The sequence below is a fragment of the Diceros bicornis genome, chromosome 7 (genome assembly GCF_020826845.1).
Source record: "Diceros bicornis minor isolate mBicDic1 chromosome 7, mDicBic1.mat.cur, whole genome shotgun sequence".
NCBI lineage: Eukaryota > Metazoa > Chordata > Mammalia > Perissodactyla > Rhinocerotidae > Diceros > Diceros bicornis.
This window is the reverse complement of record NC_080746.1, coordinates 24,729,482-24,753,249: the sequence shown is the minus strand read 5'-3', so window position 1 is coordinate 24,753,249 and position 23,768 is coordinate 24,729,482. Positions and strand designations below refer to the sequence as shown.

Below are 23,768 nucleotides of genomic sequence, written 5' to 3'. Positions count from 1 at the left end.
GGCCTCTCTGCAGTCTATTCTCAGCACAGTAGTCAGAGTGATCCTTTTGAAATGAAAATTTGGTCTGCTCAAAATCCTGCTGTGGCTCCCCATTTCACTTAGAGTAAAAGCCAAAGAAGCCAAGTCCCCCTTGTCTCCCACCCCCTCACCTACTACTCTTCCCCTATTCACTCAACTCCCACCACACTTTCCTCCTTGCTGTTCTTCAGGCACGCCAGGTAGACTCCCCTCTTAAGGGTTCCCTCTGACTGTAATGCTCTTTCCTCTAAGACAGTGGTACTCAACCAGGAGCAATTTTATCCCACATGGGACATTTGGCAATGTCTGGAGATGTTTTTGATTGTCCTGCTCAGAGGACGGGGTGCTACTGTGAACTAGTGGGTAGAGGCCAGGGATGCTACTAAACATACTACAATGCATAAAACAGCCCCCACAACAAAAATTATCCATCCATAAATGCCAATAGTGCTGAAGTTGAGAAACCCTGGTCTAAGGAGTTAGAGCATGCCTACTCCCTTACCTCCTCAGGTCTTTGTTCAAGTATTACCTTCTCAGTGAGGCCTACCCTGACTAGCCTATCTTAATGTGCAACACTATTTACTCCAGTTCATCAACGTTTCCTTACTCTGCTCTAATCTTTCTCCTATATCACTTCCTAACATACTGAACAATTTACTTATGTTTATTACTTTTCTTCCTCTGCTAGAACGTAAGTTCCATGAGGGCAGAGATGTCTCTTTATTTTGTTTCTTGATGTAGCCCATGTGCCAGGCTCAGAAGAGGCTTTCAATATATTTACTATGTTAATGAACAGGTTTATATGGACCCTGATACTATATACTAAACATTCCAGCCTACCAGAGCTAACTATAAGGTAGGTAATAGCAAACATTGATGACACACTTGCCAGGTGCCAGCTGTTCTGCTGAGAGTTTTACATGCATTATCTCATTTTATCTTCCCCATGCTCTTATAAGGTAGACGCTACTTTTATTCCTAACTTATAGATAAAAACCTGAGGCTTTGAAGTGTTAAAAATGACTTTCCTGAGACAGAGATGGAGCTGGAATGTTAGTCCTCTGCCAACCACCATCTAAGAAGAGGTCTCATTTACTTTCAAAGTAGAATTGTATATAGTACTCGCAGGTCCTATTCTGGCTAAGAAGATCCACAAATATAGAAATGGGAGCAGAGGTATTAAATCTGTCCTCCATACTCTCTACAGTACATTAAGAAAAACAAAGATCTTCTCCTCTTCACCAATATGGAACATTTCCTGAAAAGCATCCTTGCTGCAGAGCAACAAATCCAAAGAAAACCAAGAGATCAATCTAGGGGTGAAGATAAGGTGAGATGCCCTTATGATCTATAGCAATAAGATTGTACTTGGCTGTACACCTTGAAACTTTTTATTCTGTATTGAACATGACAGCAGAACAAAGGATTGGAAATTAATGGTGGTATGAATAAATTATATCATCGGTCACTTAATTTAAGAGCTTTCCCAGTACCAACAGATGCAACAGATGGTGGATCTTAGATCTCAGAGTTAGAAAGAACCCAAGAGATCACAGTTTTTCCCTCTGCCTTCAGGCTGGTAAAGTCTTAAACCTAGAGAGCTTGAACTGAGACTTAGACTTGCCTCAGTTCACCCAGTTGGGAAAGGACAAAAAGTAACTAGAACTTGGGTCCACTGCCTTCTCAGAGTTTCTTCCACTTTACCATAAGGATACATACTGCTGTTTTATAAAAGATTGTTTTTAATCATAAGCATTTAAAATGTTATATCTTTAAAAACCAATAAATATTTTGGTTCCAAATGACCAACACTAATATTTTGTAAGGTTTATGGATAATTAGCAAAGAGACAACCCCCAAACATCTTCATTTTTCCCCATGCAGAGTGGTGACCTAACATATCAAAATCAAGATCAGAAACTAGCAACCTAGAGGGGCTGGCCCCATGGCCTAGTGGTTAAGTTCACACACTCCACTTTGGCGGCCCAGGTTCGCAGGTTCAGATCCCGGCCACAGACATACACCACTCGGTCATGTTGTGGTGGCGACCCACATACAAGATAGAGGAAGACTGGCACAGATATTAGCTCAGGGCGAATCTTCCTCAAGCAAAAAGAGGAGGATTAGCAACAGATGTTAGCTTAAGGCAAATCTTCCTCAGCAAAAAACAAAAAAGAAAGAAAGAAACTAGCAACCTAGAGAAATAACGGAACACTCACTCCAGCCCTGGGGCACAGTCCACTTAATTAAAGTTATCACCAATGTCTGGAGTGAAAACTACTTTTAAAACTTTATTAAAATATAACACAGCTTTTAAAAGTGTGCATATCCTAAATATATACCTCATGAATTGTCCAAAGTGAACATTCACATATAACCAGCATCCAGATCAAGAAATAGAACATTACCAGCTTCCCAGAAGCAGCCCATGTCTCCTCCTTCCAGTCACCTATCCCCTAAGAGTAACCACTACCCTGACTTCAAACATCATGAATTGTTTTCGCTTATTAACTTTATATAAATAGAATCATAAAATATGAATTACTTGATCACTTCTTTTGCTCAACTTCACACTTGTGAGGTTTATCCATATTGTTGCATATCATTGTAGTTTGTTGATTCTCTTTGCTGTAAAACATTCCACTGTGTAGATATATCACAATTTATTTATTTTTTCTACTACTAATGTACATGTGGGTATTTTCCAGGTTGGGGTTATTACAAATAGTCTTGTGCACCTTCTGACTATACGTAGTCAGGTATTACTTAGGACTAGAAATTCTGGGTCTTAGAGTGTGGATATGTTCAACTTTAGCAGATACTGCCAACCAGACTTCCAAACTGATTGTATAAATATGTACTGCCACCAGCAGTGGATAAGAGTTCTGGTCACTCTCCGTCTTTATCACCACTTTGTATTTTCCATCTTTTCTGGGTGTGTGGTTTTAATTTGCACTTCCCTAATAGCCAGTGAAACTGAGCTTCTTCCTGTATTTATACACCATTTGAATGCCTCTCTTCAGAAGTACCTAGTCAAATGTTTTGTCCATTTTCCATTGGATTGCCTATTTAATTGATTTGTAGGAATTCTTTATTCTGCAACTATTTTTCCTCATTCTGTGGATTGTCTTTTTACAAAAATAACTATGTATATTTCTTTTTCTGTTTTATTTTTAGATCTAGAAAGAAAATCATGTCAATCTGCATGATTAAAAGGTGTTAAATATGTCAATACAATATCTGATGAAGCTGATAAGAGAATTTTTTTTTTTAAATACCTATAGCAGGGCCAGCCCCAGTGGCCTAGTGGTTAAGTTTGGCACACTCCGTGTCGGTGGTCCAGGGTCAGTTCCCAGACACGAACCTACACCACTTGTCTGTCAGTGGCCATGCTGTGGTGGCAGCTCACATACAAAAAGAGGGCGATTGGCAGCAGATGTTAGCCCAGGGTGAATCTTCCTCAGGAAAAAATAAAAAATAATAAAATAAATAAAAGACCTTAAAAAAAGATCTTGAATAGGTAGCAATAACCCAAAAAAATAAAAAATAAAAATACCTATAGCATTCATGTATAAACCACACAATGTATATTATAATCTTGGCTAGATATATATCATACTAAGGGCTAATATTTGGCACAGAAGATAAAAAACATGCTGATATTTTCACTGTGACTAAAAGATCATTAGACCACATATTTTATTAAAATGTTCATTTAAAGATATTGATTGAACCTCTTTCTAGAAACGTAAAGTTTGTATATATTATCATTTATCAGGCTGACTAACTTATCTAAAATTGCCTGTCACTGAGTCACACAGTTAGATATAGTTGCACAATATCTGGTGATCTGGAATAAGAGTACACAGAATATAGGCCATGTGGCACACACGAAATGCACTTTGGAGGCCTTGTCCTTTGAGGAGGACAGCTCAAAGAAATAAGCTGTCATCTGAAACTGAATTTTCCTGGTGAATTTGAGTGCTGATCGGCAGAGACACAGCTATCATATGAATTCAAGGTAAGCCAAAAACAATGTTTTCAAATACAAACTCCAAATCCAAAGCCTGCTCATATTACAAATCCAATGCTAGCAATTCAAGCTGCTTCTCACATGGATAGTTCTCTTTATTGTGTTCCAAGATGAGTAGCAGAGGGGATTTTTTAATGTAACAGTTGTTATTGAGTCTCTCAAGCAATGGAAGGCAAGCAGGCTAGTAAAAAAAAACTTTAAACAAACACTATGTAGGTAGATAATGAATGATAATTAATGAATTCAGTATCTATCACATATTTAACATTTTTTAGTACTGAAAGTCTTTCATCATAATTAAGAGATGCCCATACATGCTGAGGATTTAACTCTAAATCCAACCAAAATACTAATGGTAAATAACTTTAGGGAAAATAAAAAACACTGAGACAACATGACAAGAAGATTTACAATTAAGGTTTAACAAAAAGCTTTAAATCAGCCATAAAGAAGATCTGCTCAGAATCAACTCACTACATCAAACTCCTCCATTTCTCCCATCTTACACTGACATTGAGTTCTCATTTCTTTGCTGCTAGAGGTTGTTCACTTATCTTAAGTATCATTCAATTTAAATCATTAGATTAGCCATCAGGCAAAATAAGTACCAAATCTGTCAGCCTTAAAACTGTTTCATTAGTTACTATCAATTAAAATCACCTGCTGCCTTCATAGCACAGATACCAATAAAATGGAAGTTGCCCATCAGAATGGACTATGAGGCAGCTGTTCTCCTGTCTCTTCCATGAACTGGGAATTCTTAAACAAAGTACACCCCCCCAAATCAATGCATAGTAACTTTATAAAATTAAAGACTTCCCCAGTACTTTGAGAAGGTAAATAATAGTTTGATATGATAAATATTGAGTGTGTGTCCTGAAGAATGTTATTTAGCTACTCACATAATTATGAAATGTATTTCCCAGAGAGCACAGTGAAGATTAATTAAACCAGACACAGAAGACCACTTAGGATAGTTAAGCCAAATGTCCAGGGCCTCTGTGAGAGATGGCAAAGAAAAAGTCATCCAGAAATTAAACATCTTTCTTTTATAGTTCTCATTCTTGGCTGAGCAAGGCACCTACCAAAACATGATCCTATTAACTTCCTGGCTGACTTCGTGGGCCCTCCATCTGATTCCATTAATACACTAACAGCTGCAGGCTTTTAGTAAGCACGTGCTTTTTAATGGCAATGCCACAGATTACAAGGCAGGAATCATGTTCTCCTTCCTGCTACATTATGTATATTTATTGCTGAATCAAATCAATAGCAAGTTTCTTTTAAAAGTTTTGAGATTCTAGTTATCTTTAAGGAATTAGCTTGTGTGCACACATATACACACACATGCACAGCCTACTGACGAGAAAAAGGATAAGAAAACTTCAATAGCTATAGAAGCCATATTTTACCAACTATTAACAGAGAGGACCTTAATTGTTTTAAGAATTATTTTTTAATTTCAAAAGTGGTACATAGACTTCCGCTTCCAGGAAGATGAAGTAGGCATACTTTTCCCTACTCGTCCCACCAAGTACAACTAAAGTCCCTGGACATTATATATAAAAAACAAATAAGAAGATTCTTCAAGGTGTAGAGAAGAAAATAGACCAGCTAGGGACCTCAGAACCCAAGGCAGGATATGGTCGGGAACTCCACAGATTCTCTTTTTCCCCTCATGTATTCCAGACTTGGAAATAAACAAGCCAGCAACCCATAAACATGAATGGGCACAGACCAATAAAGCTCCCCAAAAGACTGCTCTCTCTAGCCAAAGGACTAGGAAAGGGGCAGCCTAGCAAGACAGAAAATTTTTAGACAATAACTGCTTTACTCCAGCCAAACATCACAGAAAAAAAACTGGCTCCACCCACACCAGCAAAAGTTGAGTGGGGAGTCTAGACTTCTACCCTTGCTAGGCTGCAACAAAGCACCCCAACCTCCTTCTTGGGTGGTGTCAGAGAACACCAAGCAGAGAGCTGGGAATTTTCATCTTTTCATCCCCATAGGGCAGTAACAAAGCCCCCTCCCCATGATATTAGTGGAGACCACATGGGGAATTGGACATCAACCAACATATGGCAGTAATGAGTCCCCTCACTACCACTTCCCTGCTGGAGTGGTATCACTGGAGGCCAAGTAGAGGGTCAGAACTTTCACCACTGCCCATCAGTAATGAGGCCACCCCCACTAAAGTATTAGTGGAAACCATATAGGGAGCTGGAACTCCCATACCATCCCAGCAGTTATGAGGAACCCCTTCCTTGGGTATCAGTGGAGGCCAGTGAGGAACCTAGACTCTTATCTCCCACAAGGCAGTAACAAGACAGCACCCTCTGTTCCCCTCTCCACTAGAATAGTATCAGAGGAAATCAGCTAAAACAAAGTTTAAATAAGACTCTGTCTTAATATCAAAAATGTACAGATTTCAGTCAAAAATCACTTATATTAAGAACCAGAAAGATATAAAACTGAGTAAAAAAAAAAATACATGCCAACACCAAGATGACAAAGATGTTAGAATTATGACAAAGATTTTAAAGGTGCCATCATAAAAATTCTTCAACAAGCAATTATGAACATGCTTGAAACAAATGAGAAAATAGCCTCAGCAAGGAACTATAAAGTCACAGCAAAGAGCTAGAAGACAAAGAAGAATCAAATGGAAATTTTAGAACTGAAAAATAAAAAAAACAAAATAAAAAGCTCACTGGATAGGCTCAACAGTCAAATGGAAGAGATAGAGGGGAAAACAAAAGGCAGTGGATATTTAGATAGAACAACACAAATTACCCAATCTGAACAAGAGAGAGAAAAAAGACTGAACAAATGAATGTATAGTGCCCCAGGGACCTATGACTATAACAAGTGATCTAGCATTCAAAGTCTCAGGAGGAGGAGAGAAAGAGGACAGGCGAAAAAGAACTGAAAGAAATGATGGCTGAAAACTCCTCAAATTTGGAAAGAGACATAAAACTACAGATTCGAGGAGCTGAGTGAATCTCAAATAGGATAAACCCAAAGAAATCCACACCAAGACACATCATAATTAGACTTCTGACAACCAAAAGCAAAGAAAAAATCTTGAAAGCAGCCAGAGAAAAATGACACCATACCTATAGAGGAAAAAAAATTTAATTGACAGCAGATTTCTCCTTAGAAACCATAGAAGCCAGAAAGAAGTGGCACATTTTTCTAGCACTGAAAGAAAGGAACCATCAATCCAGAACTCTATGCCCAGTGAAAATATTCTTCAGGAATGAAGAGAAGAGTCACTACATTCACAGATGAAGAAAAACTAAGAATATGTCACAAGCCAACCTACCCTAAAAGAAAGGCTAAAGGAAATTCTCTAAAAGAAAGAAGCTTGGAACACCAGGAAGGAAGAATATGATAAGTAAAAATGAGGATAAATACAATAGACTTTCCTTCTCTTCTTCAGTTTTCTAAATTATGTTTGACAGTTGAACTTAAAATTATAACACTATCTGATGTGGCTCTAAATGTATGTAGAGGAAATATTTAATACAAATATTATAAATGGAAAAAGATAATGAGACATGAAGATTCAGGTTTCCTTTTTTTTTTTTAATTTATTTTTTTTTCCCCCAAAGCCCCAGTAGATAGTTGTATGTCATAGCTGCACATCCTTCTAGTTGCTGTACGTGGGATGCGGCCTCAGCGTGGCCAGAGAAGCGGCACGTTGGTGCGCATCCGGGATCCGAACCCAGGCCGCCAGCAGCGGATCGCGTGCACTTAACCGCTAAGCCACGGGGCCTGCCCAAGATTCAGGTTTCTACACTTCACTTGAACTGATAAAATGACCACACTGGTAGACCACAACAAGTTATGTACATATAATGCAATACCTAAAGCAACCGCTAAAAAATCTATACAAAGAGATACACTGGAAAACACTATGAAGACGCCAAATAGAATTCTAAAAATGTTCAAGTAACCCACAGGAAGGCAAGGAAAACAAATGAAAAATAGAACAAACCAAACAAAAAATAAGGGCAGACTTAAGACCTAACATATCTATAATTACAATAAATGTAAATAGTCTAAATACACCAATTAAAAGACAGAAATCAGCAGAAAATATGACTCAACTATATACTGTCTACAAGGAACTGACTTCAAATATAAAATTACAAGCAGTTTGAAAGTAAAAGGATGGCAGAAGATATACCATGCACACATTAGTCAAAAGAAAGCAGGAGTGGCTATGTTAATATCAGATAAGGCAACATCAGGGCAAAGTAAGTTACCAGAGACAGAGAAGGACATTATAGAATGATTAAAGGGGAAATCTACCAAGATGACATAGCAGTCCTAAATGCGTATATACAACAGGGCTGCACCATATGTAAAACAAAAACTCATAGAACTAAAAGGAGAAATAGATAAGTCACAATTATATTTGGAGACTTCATAACACCTCCCTTTCAACAATTTATAGAACAACTAGACATAAAAATCAGTGTGGTTTTTTTATTTTGAAATTTAAAATGTTTAAAAAGATACACAAACAAGGGAATTGTATGTCTTAAAGAATAATTTTAAAACAAGCTCTTAATGGCCTTGTGAAATAGAACAGGGATGGCGGGTAATAAAGTAGAACCAGCTTACTATATCATGAGGATCAGCTTCCCTAAATGAAGGTCTACTTTTTCTTTTTTTAGTGGCTAATGAAGAAACACAAACTTTCAAAACTTTCTTGCAACGAACTGAACTAGGAAGGTACTAAAAACACAATACATTTATTTAAACTGTTACTTTTCATAATTCATTGAATCTTATCACACGTCAATATCTTCATTCTGTTATCTCATTGGGTACATTCATTACATAAAACTTCATATAAAATTAAAGAATTAAATTACAGCTAAGAACATAGACATGATCTGTGTGAGAAGATTCACCAGCATGCAGCCTAGTCCCTAATGTGGTTATTTTTTCAGTTTCATGGGCCTCTCAACCTTAGGCTCATTTTCATTTTAGAGAAAATAAAGTGGCTCCTCTGAGCTCTATCCCACTGAATGCTCAGCCCCTGAATTATCGGTTTGTGTTGACCCAGTGGTACCTGTCCACTCGGTGTATAGCAGGCCTATGACCCTTAGGGTTCTTATGCAAAGCATGATAAGCATTTCCTAGGAGGCCCATACGGGCATCCACCATATTCTTTTTGCGGGGGATTTGGAACCAAGATTGAAAGGGCCGTTTCAAATTCTCAACCTGGGGGGAGAAAAGGAAAAAGAAAGGGCATGAAGATCTTTTGTAAACTAATAAACTAGTTCTAAGGACTAAATACAAACCCATAACTCAGAAGTTTAAGCTTTTCAAAAGCATATGAAGTACAATGAATAGAAATCAAAGTAGATAATTATCTTTGGAAAATTGGCTAGTGTTTGGGGGGTATAAAATAAGTCACATCTTGTAACAAAACTAATTCTTTAATCCAACTAAACTACTTAAAAACACATTTATTCAAATTTGTGTGTATTCTTGGGTTCTCCTCTACCCCACCACTACCTCACTGGCCCAACCCTCAACTATCTCATCATGATCTCTAGAGCCAAGGGCTAGAAATATCCATTGTTAAACATCTCAGATGACCTATATATATGTTTTGCAGTCCACACTCTGCAAGGACATCACTCTAAGAGAATATATAGCTGACTATAGATCTGATCCCTAGATGGAAGATCTTCCTAAGCATAAAAATAGAATTAAGGGCAAATATTTCACTACATAATTTTAACTTTTTATACATATAGGACTATATATAAAATATATCTATATAGTTTAGAAAACTAAACAAACTAGAGAGAAAAATATTGGCCAATAATATGACAAGGGGTTAAAATATTCCTAACCTTTGAAGAGCCTATAATAATAGTAATACATTAGGACCTCAAATGATAAATGAGTGAAGAAGAGAAAATTCATAAGACAATAAGTACCCAAAACATTTGGGCACATGGATATTGTTTTTTGAATGTTTACGTAAATTAATGATATCTAACAGATAGCATTTTTAGGCAATTTTGTGTGTGTGTGTGAGGAAGACCAGCCCTGAGCTAACATCTGATGCCAATCCTCCTCTTTTTTTTTTGCTGAGGAAGATTGGCCCTGGGCTAACATCCATGCCCATCTTCCTCTACTTTATATGGGTCACCGCCACAGCATGGCTTGACAAGCAGTGGTCAGTGCACATGGGAACCCTGGGCCACCAAAGTCAGGCACGGGCACTTAACCACTGCGCCACTGGGCCGGCCCAACTTAGGAAATTATTTTTAAATGAGAATACCCCATTTTAGGGAAAATGATAAAACAGACACTCTCACATAGAGCTGATTAGACTACAAATAAATACAACTTTCTAGAAGGTATTCTAGCCATCTATTAAGAACAGTCAAATGTCCATACCCAATGACCCAGTAATTCCATGTCTGAGAATCAGATCTCCAAAAATAACGTAATTCAGACATCTCTATAAAAATTATCAGATTGTTATATCACAACAATGTGGAAACAATGTAGATGAATGCCAATAATAGTTAACTAGGTAAATTACAAGAGAAACAAAAGAATATTAAAAATTTTTTTTAACTGCTCTGGTGGTGGGAGTACAGACCTTTGACCATTTCTTAATACTACGAGTGGAATGTTATTTTCTATTGGCAAAAAAGCCCCCCAATTTTAATATTTAATTCTGAAGCAATTTAGGTGAAAGGAAACTTATGTATGTTCAAATACTGTATGGAGAAACAGGACTACAAAAGATTGTGTAGATCCTAAGCACTCAGCCAACTAGAGGGACTACATAAAGAAGGAAAAAAAACAGAAAAAGTTTTTCCAGAATATTAATATTGTAATTTTAACCTATAAAGCTTAAAACTATAAAGTTTTGTTTTTTCTATGTTTTTCCATGTTTTCCAATTGTTTCTCTGCTTTTACAGTAAGCATATTCTTTTTAGAATTAGAATAGAAAAAATATACAGAGAGAAGAACTGGAACACACTTTACCTGATAAATACTCTTTGGATTGTTGACTTTAGGAATAATCTGAGGTTCTTGGTTACAACCTTCTTCATCGGAGAAATTGCCCGAGTAGTCGTCTAACGAGGCTCTATTCACAGCATAACTGATTTGTTGGGAGAGTTCCCATTCCTCCCATCTGTCTTTAAAAGAAGCAACTGTAAATGGATGATTTTTCTCACCATACCTAAGTAGGAAAGGAAAATAAAATATTCACTAGGGATTCAACTTCTCACACATTTTATCTCTAATCTTCTCTAGAGACAACTCACAAAAAGAGTTCTTTAAAAAAACAGATTGAAACGGCTTAACAGCAAAGCAAACCGAGCGATATGACATTCAGCTGCTACACTGTTGTAATTTGTGGGGGTGTTCTGTAAGAGCTATCTTGGTTAATTGCTCAGAAAAAGACAAAGACTAGTTTCTTTAGTTTCAGCTAATGGACTCTGAATTGCCCGATAGTAGATAATTCCTCTTCCCCCTTGATACTGCCTGTAATACTCAAGACATTATAATCTATGGTTGGCAATAGGGTGCAGTGATTAAAGTCAAATTTCAAATACTATGCAAAATCTTTGTGCATCCCACTCCATCCACTCCTAATGGAAGTCTGTGTTATCTAATAAAGTTTGCATCTAAAATCTTGGGGCCGGCCCCGTGGTGTAGCAGTTAAGTGTGCACACTCTGCTGTTGGCGGCCCGGGTGCGGATCCCGGGCTCGCACCGTGGCATCACTTCTCAGGCCATGCTGCGGCGGTGTCCCATATAAAGTGGAGGAAGATGGGCACAGATGTTAGCCCAGGGCCAGTCTTCCTCAGCAAAAGGAGGAGGATTGGCATGGATGTTAGCTCAGGGCTGATCTTCCTCACAAAAAAAATTAATTAATTAAACAAAATAAAAAATAAAATCTTAACCAACCAGTGCCCTCACTGCTAACCTAAGGCTTTAGAGCATCATCTTTCACAAAGATGTATAGAGCTGACTGAATAATCTAAGGTTTCCAGGGGTCACAGAACACACAGACTAACTCCAATGAAATTACTCACCTACAGCACACTTCAAAGGGATCTACCCATATGGTCATCTCCTTTGGAAGTCCCAGGTGAGAAAAATCCACATTACTTTCAGCACAAGCCCTTTCTAGAATGGGATCTTTATTTTGAGTATTGTTTATCCTGATACACCTTAAAAAAACAACGAAAGGGAAACAAAGATGCGGTGACAGGTGCTTTAGCAGGAGAATGATATTGCAGGCCAATTGCCCCAATACACGCAGCTACCACCTCACTCCCACCTTCCCCGACCCCTTCCCCACCCTCCACGGTTTTACAAGGGTAAGCATCATCAACTTTTACACCGTGAGTCAGAATGTGGGTTGCATCACTATATCACACAATTAGTTCATCGAATGTTCACTGCATATCTTTCATGGTAAACATAAGTTAGAAATTGTTTAACCCACCTCACATAAGGGGGTTTTCTCTATAATTTTCAGCTATGCTGTCACCTACTGCATCTCTTTCTTTCAAGCCCACATTCAAACAAATAAATTTGAGCCCATAAAACTTTTGTGACTTACAGACTGCCAACAAAATCATTGCCGATGGTTATGCTTGCTTGTTGCTTCCCTTTGCCATACCACACACTAACTCTCACCTGAAGGCTTGCCCCTTAGAAGGGCAATCTGAGTGCCAGTGACTTCTGTATGTTTCAAACAAGATTGTAATTAGCTTTTCTGCAAAGTCTTCTATTTGCTGTTTACTCAATTTATCGTGCTTTTTCACCAATCTTGTGACAAAGAAAACCGTTGTTGCAATTTCATCCCTCATGATTCGAGAAAAACTTACAGAAAGTCTGCAAACATTAAAAGGAAACAAGAAGAAATTAAAGAGAAACAAGGATCTAACTTATCAACATGTAATTGCCATTTGGAAATTTTATATACCTTAAATTTAAAACAGAAATCACTTGCTAGTCTTTAATGAACTAAATAAGTACATCAACACTATCAATCAACAAAATAGCCAAGAACACCAATTCCTCAACTAGCTAGCTTCTAACAATTTTCAAAGAAAAAAATCTTTTTAAAACTTTAATACACTTAAGAAACAAATGAGACATGATTATGCAACTTAAGTAAAAAAAAAACGTCCTAATATGGGGCAATAAATCACACCAAGCACTACTTTTTAAAAACATTTACAGAGAGCAAAAACATTTCAGGATACAGTAGTTCTAAAATGTGACTCAGGTTGCACACTTGAAGTAAAAGTTAAGGTTAATCAAACATATATTATACTTACCAGCAAAAGCTCTTCAGCCTCACCAAAAAGCGAGCCCGAGTTAGAAGACACTCTGACCCACACCTGTTCTGTTAGTTTTAGGCTGAAGTTTATATAAGCCTGGGCCCCAAAGCCTGAGAGGTGCGTAACCTTACACAGGTGTGTCTTTTAGGATAATCAGATAGCTTTTTCCAGGTCCCCATCAGATTGCTCCTTAGCAAATGTAGAGTGAGTTCTTTATTTAAAGTGGTTAAAGATGTTCAAATTGGATTTATCTTCTATTTTGCTATGAAAGTCTTATCTTTTATGATATAGATTGAGAATCAAGCCTTCTCCTTCCGTATGCTAATATCCTACCTTCCAATAACTTTATCCTAATTGTGACTGTCAACGTATTAAAGAATTTTGTTGTGGATCTTTTATGAAACTTAAGACAACTTTCTTTGAACAATCATTACATTGACTACACACAGTTTTTACTAGAATGTTTATTGGTAAAATAAGCAGAAGAGATCTCAGAGCTTATCTAGTCTCACTGGTTCTCCAAGTGTGGGTCACCGACCACCTCACTTGGACCCACTGGGCTGCTTGTTAAAAATGCAGATTCTTGGACCTTATCCCAGATCTACTGAATTAGCACGTCTAAAGGTGAGGCCTGGGAATCAGTATTTAACAAGTTTCCCCAGGTGATTCTTATACCCACTAAAATTTAAGAACCACTACACTTGATATAAGTCTTTAAATCCACGGTAAGTGGTCACTCAGTTTCTTCAGCACGAAAAAGAATTCATTCTCTTACAAGAAAGCCCATTTCATTTCTAAAATGCTCCGAATACCAGGCAGTCCTTCTTCCCCATGAGGAGCCAAATGCGCCTCTTTGATTCTATGTGCAGCCTAGTTTTTCCCTCCAGAACTACGCAGATTGTATCTAACCCTCCACCACGTGAAGACACTTCAAATACCAGCATTCAGCCTCCTCTGAGTCTTCTCTTTTGGGGGGCTAACTATTCTCAGCTTTTTAACAGTTCTTCCTATAGACATGATAGATACTCAGACACTTCACCGTGCTCGGCACTCACCTCTGGATGAGTTCCAGGTAGGTCAGTGATCCTTTTTTAAAGTGTGGAGCCCAGAATCACACACAATGCTCCAGGTGTGCTCTGTCATTACAGAGTAGAGTGGGACTGTCACCTCCCTTGCTCTGAATTACAATCAATAGTGTATTAAAGCACCTGGCTGGAGCCTGCCTGGTAGTTATTACAGGAAAGCTGTACAGCAGAGTAGTTAAGAAATCAGCTATAAAGTCAAGTGTTGTGGGATTGAATCCCAGTCCTTAGCTTTCTAGAAACTTGGGGAAGTTTCTCAACTTCTCTAATCTTCAAAATCTCATCTGTAAAAAGGGGGTAAGAGTACCTAAGGCCTTGGAATCAGACTGCCAGATTTAAATCCTACCTCAATTTACTGTGTGGCCTTAGCAAGTTATTTAAATTCTCTGTGCCTCAATTTAAAAGAAATAACAGTACCTACTTTGTAGGGTTGTTATGAGAGTTAAGTGTAAAATGTATAGAATAGCACATGGTATTCAGTAAATGCTCTGTAAATGTTAGATATTACTACTACTAGGACAATTACCATACTACTACTATTGTCTCATGAGGTATTTGTCAACATTGAATTATATGAAGCATTTAGTAGAGTGCCTCGCATATAGTAAGTGCTCAAAAAGTGGTAGTTTGTCTTATTAATAAATATAAGTTTATATTTATCATTTTATTATGTTTTTTCTAATGTTTTGTGGATTAAGTGGCATATAAAACAACTACATATTGCAGCTATACCTGTCATATTTCATTGTGTTAAATTTAGACCATCACTATAGGGAAACGAGATTATTTGTGACTCTGATTTTGCCCTCCAATAAATTCTCTTATCTTTTTGGCTACCTGTTATCTGTAAATTTGACAAGAATGTGTCCTGCTACAAGTAATGACTAAACAAGCTGAATAGGATAAAGATCAAGCAGAGTGCTTTCACAAAATCCAAGTGACTCTAGAACACATTGGGATATATTCTAGAAAGAGCTGCAAGGACATATTTTTTAGAAGTCATTCTGTGTCCTAATTGTTTACAGTAATATTAGTACTACTATTTTGAAACTATCATATATATATACAGAGAGAGAGGAAATATAATAGGGTAATGCAAATATTTACTTTAACATTGTTATGTACTAAAATGTCCAATGTAAGAAAAAAGAGATAAAAGTGTAAAATCAAAGAAATTAAGTAAAAATCCTATAATGTTAAAGTTGAAGTGGCAATATTAATATGAACTTGTGATTTTTTTCTTCTCAAAAATACATATTTTAGTTCTGTCCACTGAAAAGGCCTAGAGTCAATAAACAATCCTAACACTCATTTTGTGATCTCTAAATACCATTTCCCACTTAAAAAAACAATCCTTGGAGAAATGGCTGATTCCAGTTCTAGTTCAGGTAATACATTAGATGAGACTGGAATGAATTATACCAGAAAGCAAGAAAGCTATACAAAGCCAATGGGTCATGTCAAAAGACACAAGAGCCAGGGCTGGCCCAGGGGCATAGTGGTTAAGCTTACGCACTCCACTTCGACGGCCCTGGGATTCACAGGTTCAGATTCCAGGCACAGACCTACACAGAGCTCATCAAGCCATGCTGTAGTGGTGACCCACATAGAAAATAGAGGAAGACTGGCACAGATGTTAGCTCAGGGACAATCTTCCTCACCAAAAAAAAAAAAAAAAAAAAGACACAAGAGCCTACATGAAGAGCTCCCATTGGCCAAAGATAAGTCATTTTGAATATTGTAACAGATACTGAGGTCCTTCAACCAGTTCCCTTCTTCAAGGGCAACACAATCATCCCCCAACTGCTGGTATGATCAGATGGTGATGATACAGCTCATAGCTGTATCTCTCATTGGGAATTGCTCTCACAAACTACCTCAAGGTAAGTTATCCGCCCACCAAGGGGTGGCCTGCAGCCATGGTTAATGTGGGGATACAAAAACGTGGCCCGCTTGCCTTAATTTGCAACAACTCTGAAGGGCCATCCCATCTCTGGAGCTCCGCATAAGACGGCTGAGGCCTCAATTGTGACTGCATCACTGCCCACCTCTCCCTCTGCCCAATCCTCTCTTACTCACTCCCTTATGAGTATGTCTCTCAAGAGGAATCCCCAGTAAACTTACTGCATACGACTCCAAATCCCAGAGTCTATTTCTAAGGAACCATTCTAAGACAGTTTATGCCAGAATGTTTTAAGGAAGCAGACTCTAAAATGTGATTTTGGAGAAGGGTTACTCACCTGCTGGCTGGAATAAAAACCTCATTGCTAGTGGTAGTAGAATACAGATATGGATGGCTCCTGGCATGCTGGAGTGGTATAACTGTTAAAACTTTCACCAGTGATGAGCTGAGGGGGTACACTGGCCAGTGTAATATCTTTGATGCTTAAGAGTTATGAGAAATGATAATATAAAGACTATGGAAATGGATGGCTGAGCACCTTGATATCTAGTAATGAGAGAATTTAATAAGGCTAGTTCAATTCAATTCAGTAAGTATTTAAGTTTCTACTACATGCCCAGAAAATAAAAGTGCAACTGGGACCTTAATAATCCTCCACTTTCACAGTATCTTATTTATTTCAGCCTTCCATGATATATTTATTCCTTTTACTCAACTGCAGGAGTTCCAAACTGCTGCTCTTTGGAATCACCTGAATATCTTTTAAAAATACTGATGCCTGACTCCTACCCCCAGAAATTCTGATTTAATTGGAATGGAGTGCAACCTGGGTATCGGGAGTTTTAAAAGCTCCCCAAGTGACTCTAATTTGCAAGGAGATTTTAAATTTATTTTACACTTTTGATTGCTTAGTAATGCCTTAAACTTAGCAAAGATTATTATGACAAATTTGCATCATTTATTCTCATCTTTTCTAGACAACTTTTGCAAAGATTATTTTTTAAATGTATGTTAGAAGTAACAAAATTGAAAATCAGGACAACTACTCATATATTGCTGAAATAAAATTTGCTTCAGAACTAAAGGCAACATATGCATTAGCACACACTCAAATTTTTCCTTTTCAAATGGTTAGTGTTTGCATTTACAATATTAAATGGTGCCAGGTGCTTAATAATTCTTTCACGATTTCACCTTCCTGGATGACATACTGTTCTACTGCACTCTGAGTTGGTGAAACACATTAGCTGATGAGGCTTTGAACCCTCTCGTAGCATTATTTTCTGCAACAGGCCCAGGCAAGCCTTGGAAGTTATGAATAGAATAGTAGAATAGCAATGTACTTAGATTTCAGGAAAGAACAATCAAATAGAAACTAAACATCACGCAAGACTTCCTTCAGTTGCTTGTTCATGATGATTTTAAACACTTTATTTACATCACCTCCTACACATTAATGACAACCATACCTTCTGCTATAGTTAACATTCACTCAGTGTCTATTTACTGACTATCTACTACATATTAGACACTGCTAAGTGCTGTGGGGTGAAAAAGATTCAACTTTCCTTCCAAGAGTTTTATAATCTAGAAAAAAAAATCAGATATGTATGCAAGTGACTATTTGGATATAGGGTTTGAGAAATGGGGTACTCAAAAATTACTCCAAGTTTCAAGCATAGTAACCAAGACAATAATGTGATCATTGAAATGAGTGAGTTCAGCAGAAGAGCCAGCATAAAAAGAACAATAGTTGGTTCAGATTGAGTTACACTGAGTTTTCGACGGCAATTAAACACCCAAGTAGTAATGATCATTGAAAGGATATTAGAATTTAGCAGAAGTTCTAGCCTAGGACAGCCTAAGCCAACCTCATATTTAAGTAGAATAGAAAACGGCTGCTAAAATTTGAAGACGAGAAACAGTTCTTCCACTGTTTTTATGTAATGCCCAAAATCCCATTATACGACATTTATTCCTTTGATTAAGACATTATCTTTCCAGGATTTCCTTCTGAAAATGTCAAATGAGTTCTCCATAGTAGACCAAAAGGATCATGTTCTGTCTGGGGACGTTTGGAAGAGGAGAGGAAGCCTGGGGAAAAGCACCACAGAAAACGGGGGAAACATGAGGTTTCTGGCCATTTGGAATGAGAGTGAAGAACAGAACGAAGGGGAAGAAGCATCAGAGACATATTTTACCTTCTTATTAAGCCTGTAACAGAGAATCAAATGGTATAAAACATGAAAATGACAAAAATGACCTTGTACATTTAACAGTTTCCAGAACTGCATTTCTTCATTTTAACATGAGGGAATTCAACTTGATAGCTTAGGTATCTTCAAGTCCCAAGTTTCATCAATAAATGTAAACCTTGAAAATCTGATTCTACATTTGTCTTCTTGATTTTAGCTAAACTTCAACTATAAAATGAAATGCATACAACAGTTTAAAAATTGGCAAAATAATTTTAAAATATCATCTAAATTGAACATTAAATTCACCAGACTCGTAATGTTATAACCAGTCTTATAATCAGCCCTATCTGATTTCATTAGCTTCCCTTCCTTAAGCTGCAAGTTACATCCCTAGGCTCATCCATCCATTTGCAAATGCACATCATTGCCAATGAGGGAAAAAATGTAGATGTTTTAGCAAAAATCCCACTTCTGATAGAAAGTGTATTTTTTTGATAACAGCCTGTAAGGAGCACCATTTTATAGAGCAATGAACTGATTCTACAACCCACATATGAACTCAGGCCCATTATGATCAAACTACATATAAAGGAAGTTACATTGTCAAAACAAAATTGCATATACCAAAATGTTACCTAACAAAATTCTAGTCATGCAATGTTATTTGAACCCAAAAGAAATTAAGTTTAGAGCTGCCTAATCTACTAAGTGAAACTCATTTACTGATAAACTAAAGGAATCTTAAACTATATGATGCTTCTTTTTCGTAAAGTTACCATCCAAGTGTTTTATTTGCCACAAGCCTTTTTCTTACTTTATTTGTATTTCCTATGTGCATTATTGAGCACTCAGAATGTAAGTGGCATTGTGCTAGAGGGCACAAAAAGATATATATATCATGCATCAAGTTGGAAACCAAGATAGCCCACTAAAATTACTTCGGGGTGTAAGAAAATGTATATACAGTGCTCTACACTAATAAAATAAATGTGTGCTATATATACCAGCACTCTCTACTATTATAATAAAATGCTAATTTAAAAATGCAATTATAGTATTACAGAATAATACTCTCTTACTAATGGAAGATACTAATTGTAGAGTGAATATATTAAGTGCAAAAGGAGTTAGAGGAGTATTCTCCAATACTCTGATTGCATTTCATAATTTTTATTTTTTATTTCTTTTTTCCCCCAAAGCCCAGTAGATAGTTGTATGTCATAGCTGCACATCCTTCTAGTTGCTGTACGTGGGACACGGCCTCAGCATGGCCGGAGAAGCGGTACATCGGTGCGTGCCCAGGATCCGAACCCGGGCCGCCAGCACCGGAGCGCACGCACTTAACCTCTAAGCCATGAGGCCGGCCCAAATATTCTTTTTTTTTTTTTTTAACTTTTTTTTTTTTTCTTTTTTGTGAGGAAGACCAGCCCTGAGCCAACATCTGATGCCAATCCTCCTCTCTTTTTTGCTGAGCAAGACTGGCCCTGGGCTAACATCCATGCCCATCTCCCTTTACTTTATATGGGGCGCTGCCACAGCATGACTTAACAAGCCGTGCGTCAGTGCATGCCCAGGATCCGAACCGGCGAACCCCGCGCTGCCGCAGCAGAGCGCGCTCACTTAACCGCTTGCGCCACTTGGCCGGCCCCTTGATTGCATTTCAAAATTAGCATTTTATTATAATAGTAGAGAGTGCTGATCTATATTACACATTTATTTTATTAGTGTAGAGCACTGTATATACATTTTCTTACACCCTGAAGTAATTTTAGTGGGCTGTCTTGGTTTCCAACTTCATGCATGATGATTCCCACCAAGGGAATGGCACCAATGAAGGTTTTACTCAGGAAGTAGGACTCGAGCTTGAGACTGAAACAAGCTACAGATGAGCTAAGAGGGGAAGGACCATATGAACTTTACTAAATGTAAGCATGATGAAATCCTTGAGATGTATTCTATGGATGTAGAGAAAATAAAGATAACAATTGACAGTTATGTAATTTTTAAAAGCTAGAGAATAGAAATTCCACCTGGAAAAAAGGGCCTAAGTGCCAAATGGGAAGAGCAGAAATAAAAACAAGAATAAGTAGACATAGAATGATGCTTAAGAGAATGGCATTTTAAAGCATTTTCATTCTTGTAAATGAATTAATTAACCAGATAATCAGTCAATTTCCTCCTTTTGGTTTCATAGAGTCACAGGACACATCCTAGAGCTCTTAAGGAGAATAGACTTTCTTCAATTGTGCACCCAGACTACTTGTTCACCTAAAATTACCTCTGTAAACCTTGAAAATCTACCTGAGGTTTTTTGGAGAGGTGACAGAGGCTAACCAGTGGTGAGCAGTGCCTAGGAAAGTTAATCTGTTTAGTCATAGCCTAGAGAAGTTCATTGCCCCTCCACTGACTCACTGAATAAAGCCCTGAAATGTTCTGGTAGAGCCAACACAGTCACCTGCTGCCTGATGACTAATTCAACCGACCAAACCTTATGATGTGGTGGTGCCAAGGGAGCAGTTTCCTTTGAATTCGTATGTGTATGTGACCCTGTTGAAAACAGCTTTGCTTTCGTGAGAGTCCTCTCTTCTGCTTCTCCTTGTGGACTAACCCTTCTCAAGATGTACCTCCTCCTGCCAGTCCCTAAATGGGAGATAGATACTCTCAAAGTTGGTCCTCAGCCTGCTGCTTTCCTCATTCTATTCTCTATTCAAGAAAAACCCTTTGCTGTTAGTCACCTACTCTGTCCTCAGTGAACCATAGCACGTGCTGAAGGGTCAATGAAAAATAAGACAGTGTACCTCCCTTGGAGATCATTTATCCTCATGACATCAACTATTACAGCTTTAGAAAACTACTAAATCTCTCCTTTCAGTTCTGCCCTCTTTCCAGAGTGCCAGCTCCGTATATCTAACTCCACCACAATGTCCTTCCATTACCTAAAACTAAACATGCCTAAACCTAAACACATCATAATTATCCTCTGACTAGATTTGCCTCCCAACGTCTCTATTTGTCATTGAAACCTGAAGGTTAATCTTGTTCTCGCTCTCTTCACTTTAACCAGTCACCAAGTCCTGTGAAATTTCCTTCACATCTACACGTCTACATCACTTCATATCAAGGCTATTAAAATAATCTCCTAAATGGACTTTTAGTCTCCTCTTTCTCTCTCTCTTCTAACCTATGCCAATTAATTAATCTCCATAAAACAACACACTATATAAGTCATAGGTCCTTTGGCCAGAAGAATGAGATTAAAACTCCCTGGCCTGACATTTAAAGTCCTCCGTGATCTATCTCCTGCTTACCTGCCTGTCCAATTTTATTTCCGCAGTGGGAACGTGCCCATTGCTCTCCCAGTTGACTAGATATATTACGGCCTCTATGAATATACTTGTGTTTTTCCTTTATAAATTGCTCCTGCTACCAAGAACATCCACCCTCCATCTTCTTCCTTTATCTACATCCTGTTTTTCCTTCTAGCTCCATCCCATATTTTCCATATAGCCTTCTCTGTGTCCCAACCTTTGGTGATTTTCCTTTTCCTTTTTCCTAAATGCTGGCAATAATGAAGCTTATGTTAGCATTCAAGAGTCTTGAAGCACCTATTAATCTAACCATCTTGATATTTAATATAATTATATATAATATAAATATATAAATAAATTATTATATTGTATATATTAATATAACTAAAATACTATAACTATCTTAATAGTTACTTGACCATAAATCCCTAGATTGTGTTCTCTAAAGATGGTAAATATGCAACGTGGTTGCTCCTACTGCTAAGCTATAACTAAGGGCTCAAGCAACTTTAATTATAAAGCCTATTTTTTAGATTGTCATTTACTAAAAGATAGATTAATCTAACATTTTCATATTGGAAACAACAGTATTGATTAATCAATAAATATAAACAAGAAGCTAATTAAGAATCTGGTGCACTCTTACTAATAAGAGTACAATGAAATGGAATCAGATTTATAAAATTATAAAAACCGCTGGCAGTTCATTTTAGGTAGAAAGAAAATCTCCTCTCATAACCAAACGGATTCATTGCTTTTTAGTTCTTCAAAGGCACTAAGCTGACTTCAATCTAGTCTTCCTTTAACATATAAACTAGTTCCTAAATATAGTATTATAAATGTTAATAAGGTAATTGACATTGCTCTATATAAAAATCAAAACATGGTTTTATATTTCGTAATAGAAAATACTCATTTTAAAAAACAGGTTTAAAAAAGAAGCTGCTAACCTCCAATAATTTCTGATCAGTCTGATTCTTCACTTCTTCCTCCCTAACAACATCCATCAAAAGCTATGGGAGATAGAAAATGTTCAGATGGTGTGTTTGTGTGTGTTGAAAGGAGAGACTAAGTTGTCTCCATCTTTTGTAATTCCTAACTCCCATCACTCTAGCCTTTTATCTAGGAGTGGTAAATTTAGCCAATTTAAATTTGCCAAAGCTAACGCAGAAGGTATTTGTTTTCTGTAGTCTTCCTCGTGTCCTCCTAATCACCAATCTCACCTCCTTTCCTTGGCGCTCCTTCTCCATCGCCCTAATCACCAAAAGCCCAGAAATTAAATAAAACAGTAAACAATTCTCTGAAAGGTACCTTCCTGTTGCTGTCTAAAACAAACGCAATCTTCTGTTTGGGCATTTAAAACACCACAAGCATTCTTCCTTAGATTAAATCATGGGTCTCCCTGGTCTCCAGGCATGCCTAGACATGAACCATAAAGGGAACGAGATCCTTGGAGTTTCTCTAGTAACTGCAGGCCAAATCAACAGCAACCCTAAGAACAAGCATTCTTTTTTTTTTGAAACAGAACTAGGCCACACACATTTTCTCTCGTTACTTTCTTAGTTGTACTACTTAAATAGTTGTATTTTAAAAAAATTTATTTCAGTAGGCAATGCATCTTGATGACTTTTATATACGAATTTTCTTTATTTTTTTACTATCTTTGAAGAAAAGTTTTAAAAATCGCAGTTTTAAGGCATCTACTGCAACCATTGCCTTCGATGGCAACAATCCAGCTCAGGTAAGACATGTAAGATGCAACTAATAATCATAAAACATCAATCAGGAGGAGGTATTAAATATTGTATTCGGTAAAAACGACTAACAATTTAAAAGAACAGAATTGTTTTTGTAACTATATCCTAACCAAGACTTAT

The 23,768-nt window shown here is 37.4% G+C and overlaps 1 protein-coding gene across 1 annotated transcript; it reads right to left on the bottom strand.

Moving 5' to 3' along the window:
• Nucleotides 1-9,000: 9,000 nt before the first annotated feature.
• On the bottom strand, nt 9,001-23,248 carry BTG4 (BTG anti-proliferation factor 4). Its single transcript, XM_058544507.1, has 5 exons — nt 23,203-23,248; nt 12,751-12,948; nt 12,141-12,278; nt 11,084-11,282; nt 9,001-9,289 (listed from the first exon to the last, which is right to left on the bottom strand). Exons 2-5 carry the CDS (start codon nt 12,921-12,923, stop codon nt 9,110-9,112), a joined length of 690 nt encoding a protein of 229 aa, XP_058400490.1. The 5' UTR covers nt 12,924-12,948; nt 23,203-23,248; the 3' UTR covers nt 9,001-9,109.
• Between the last annotated feature and the right edge of the window lie 520 nt (nt 23,249-23,768).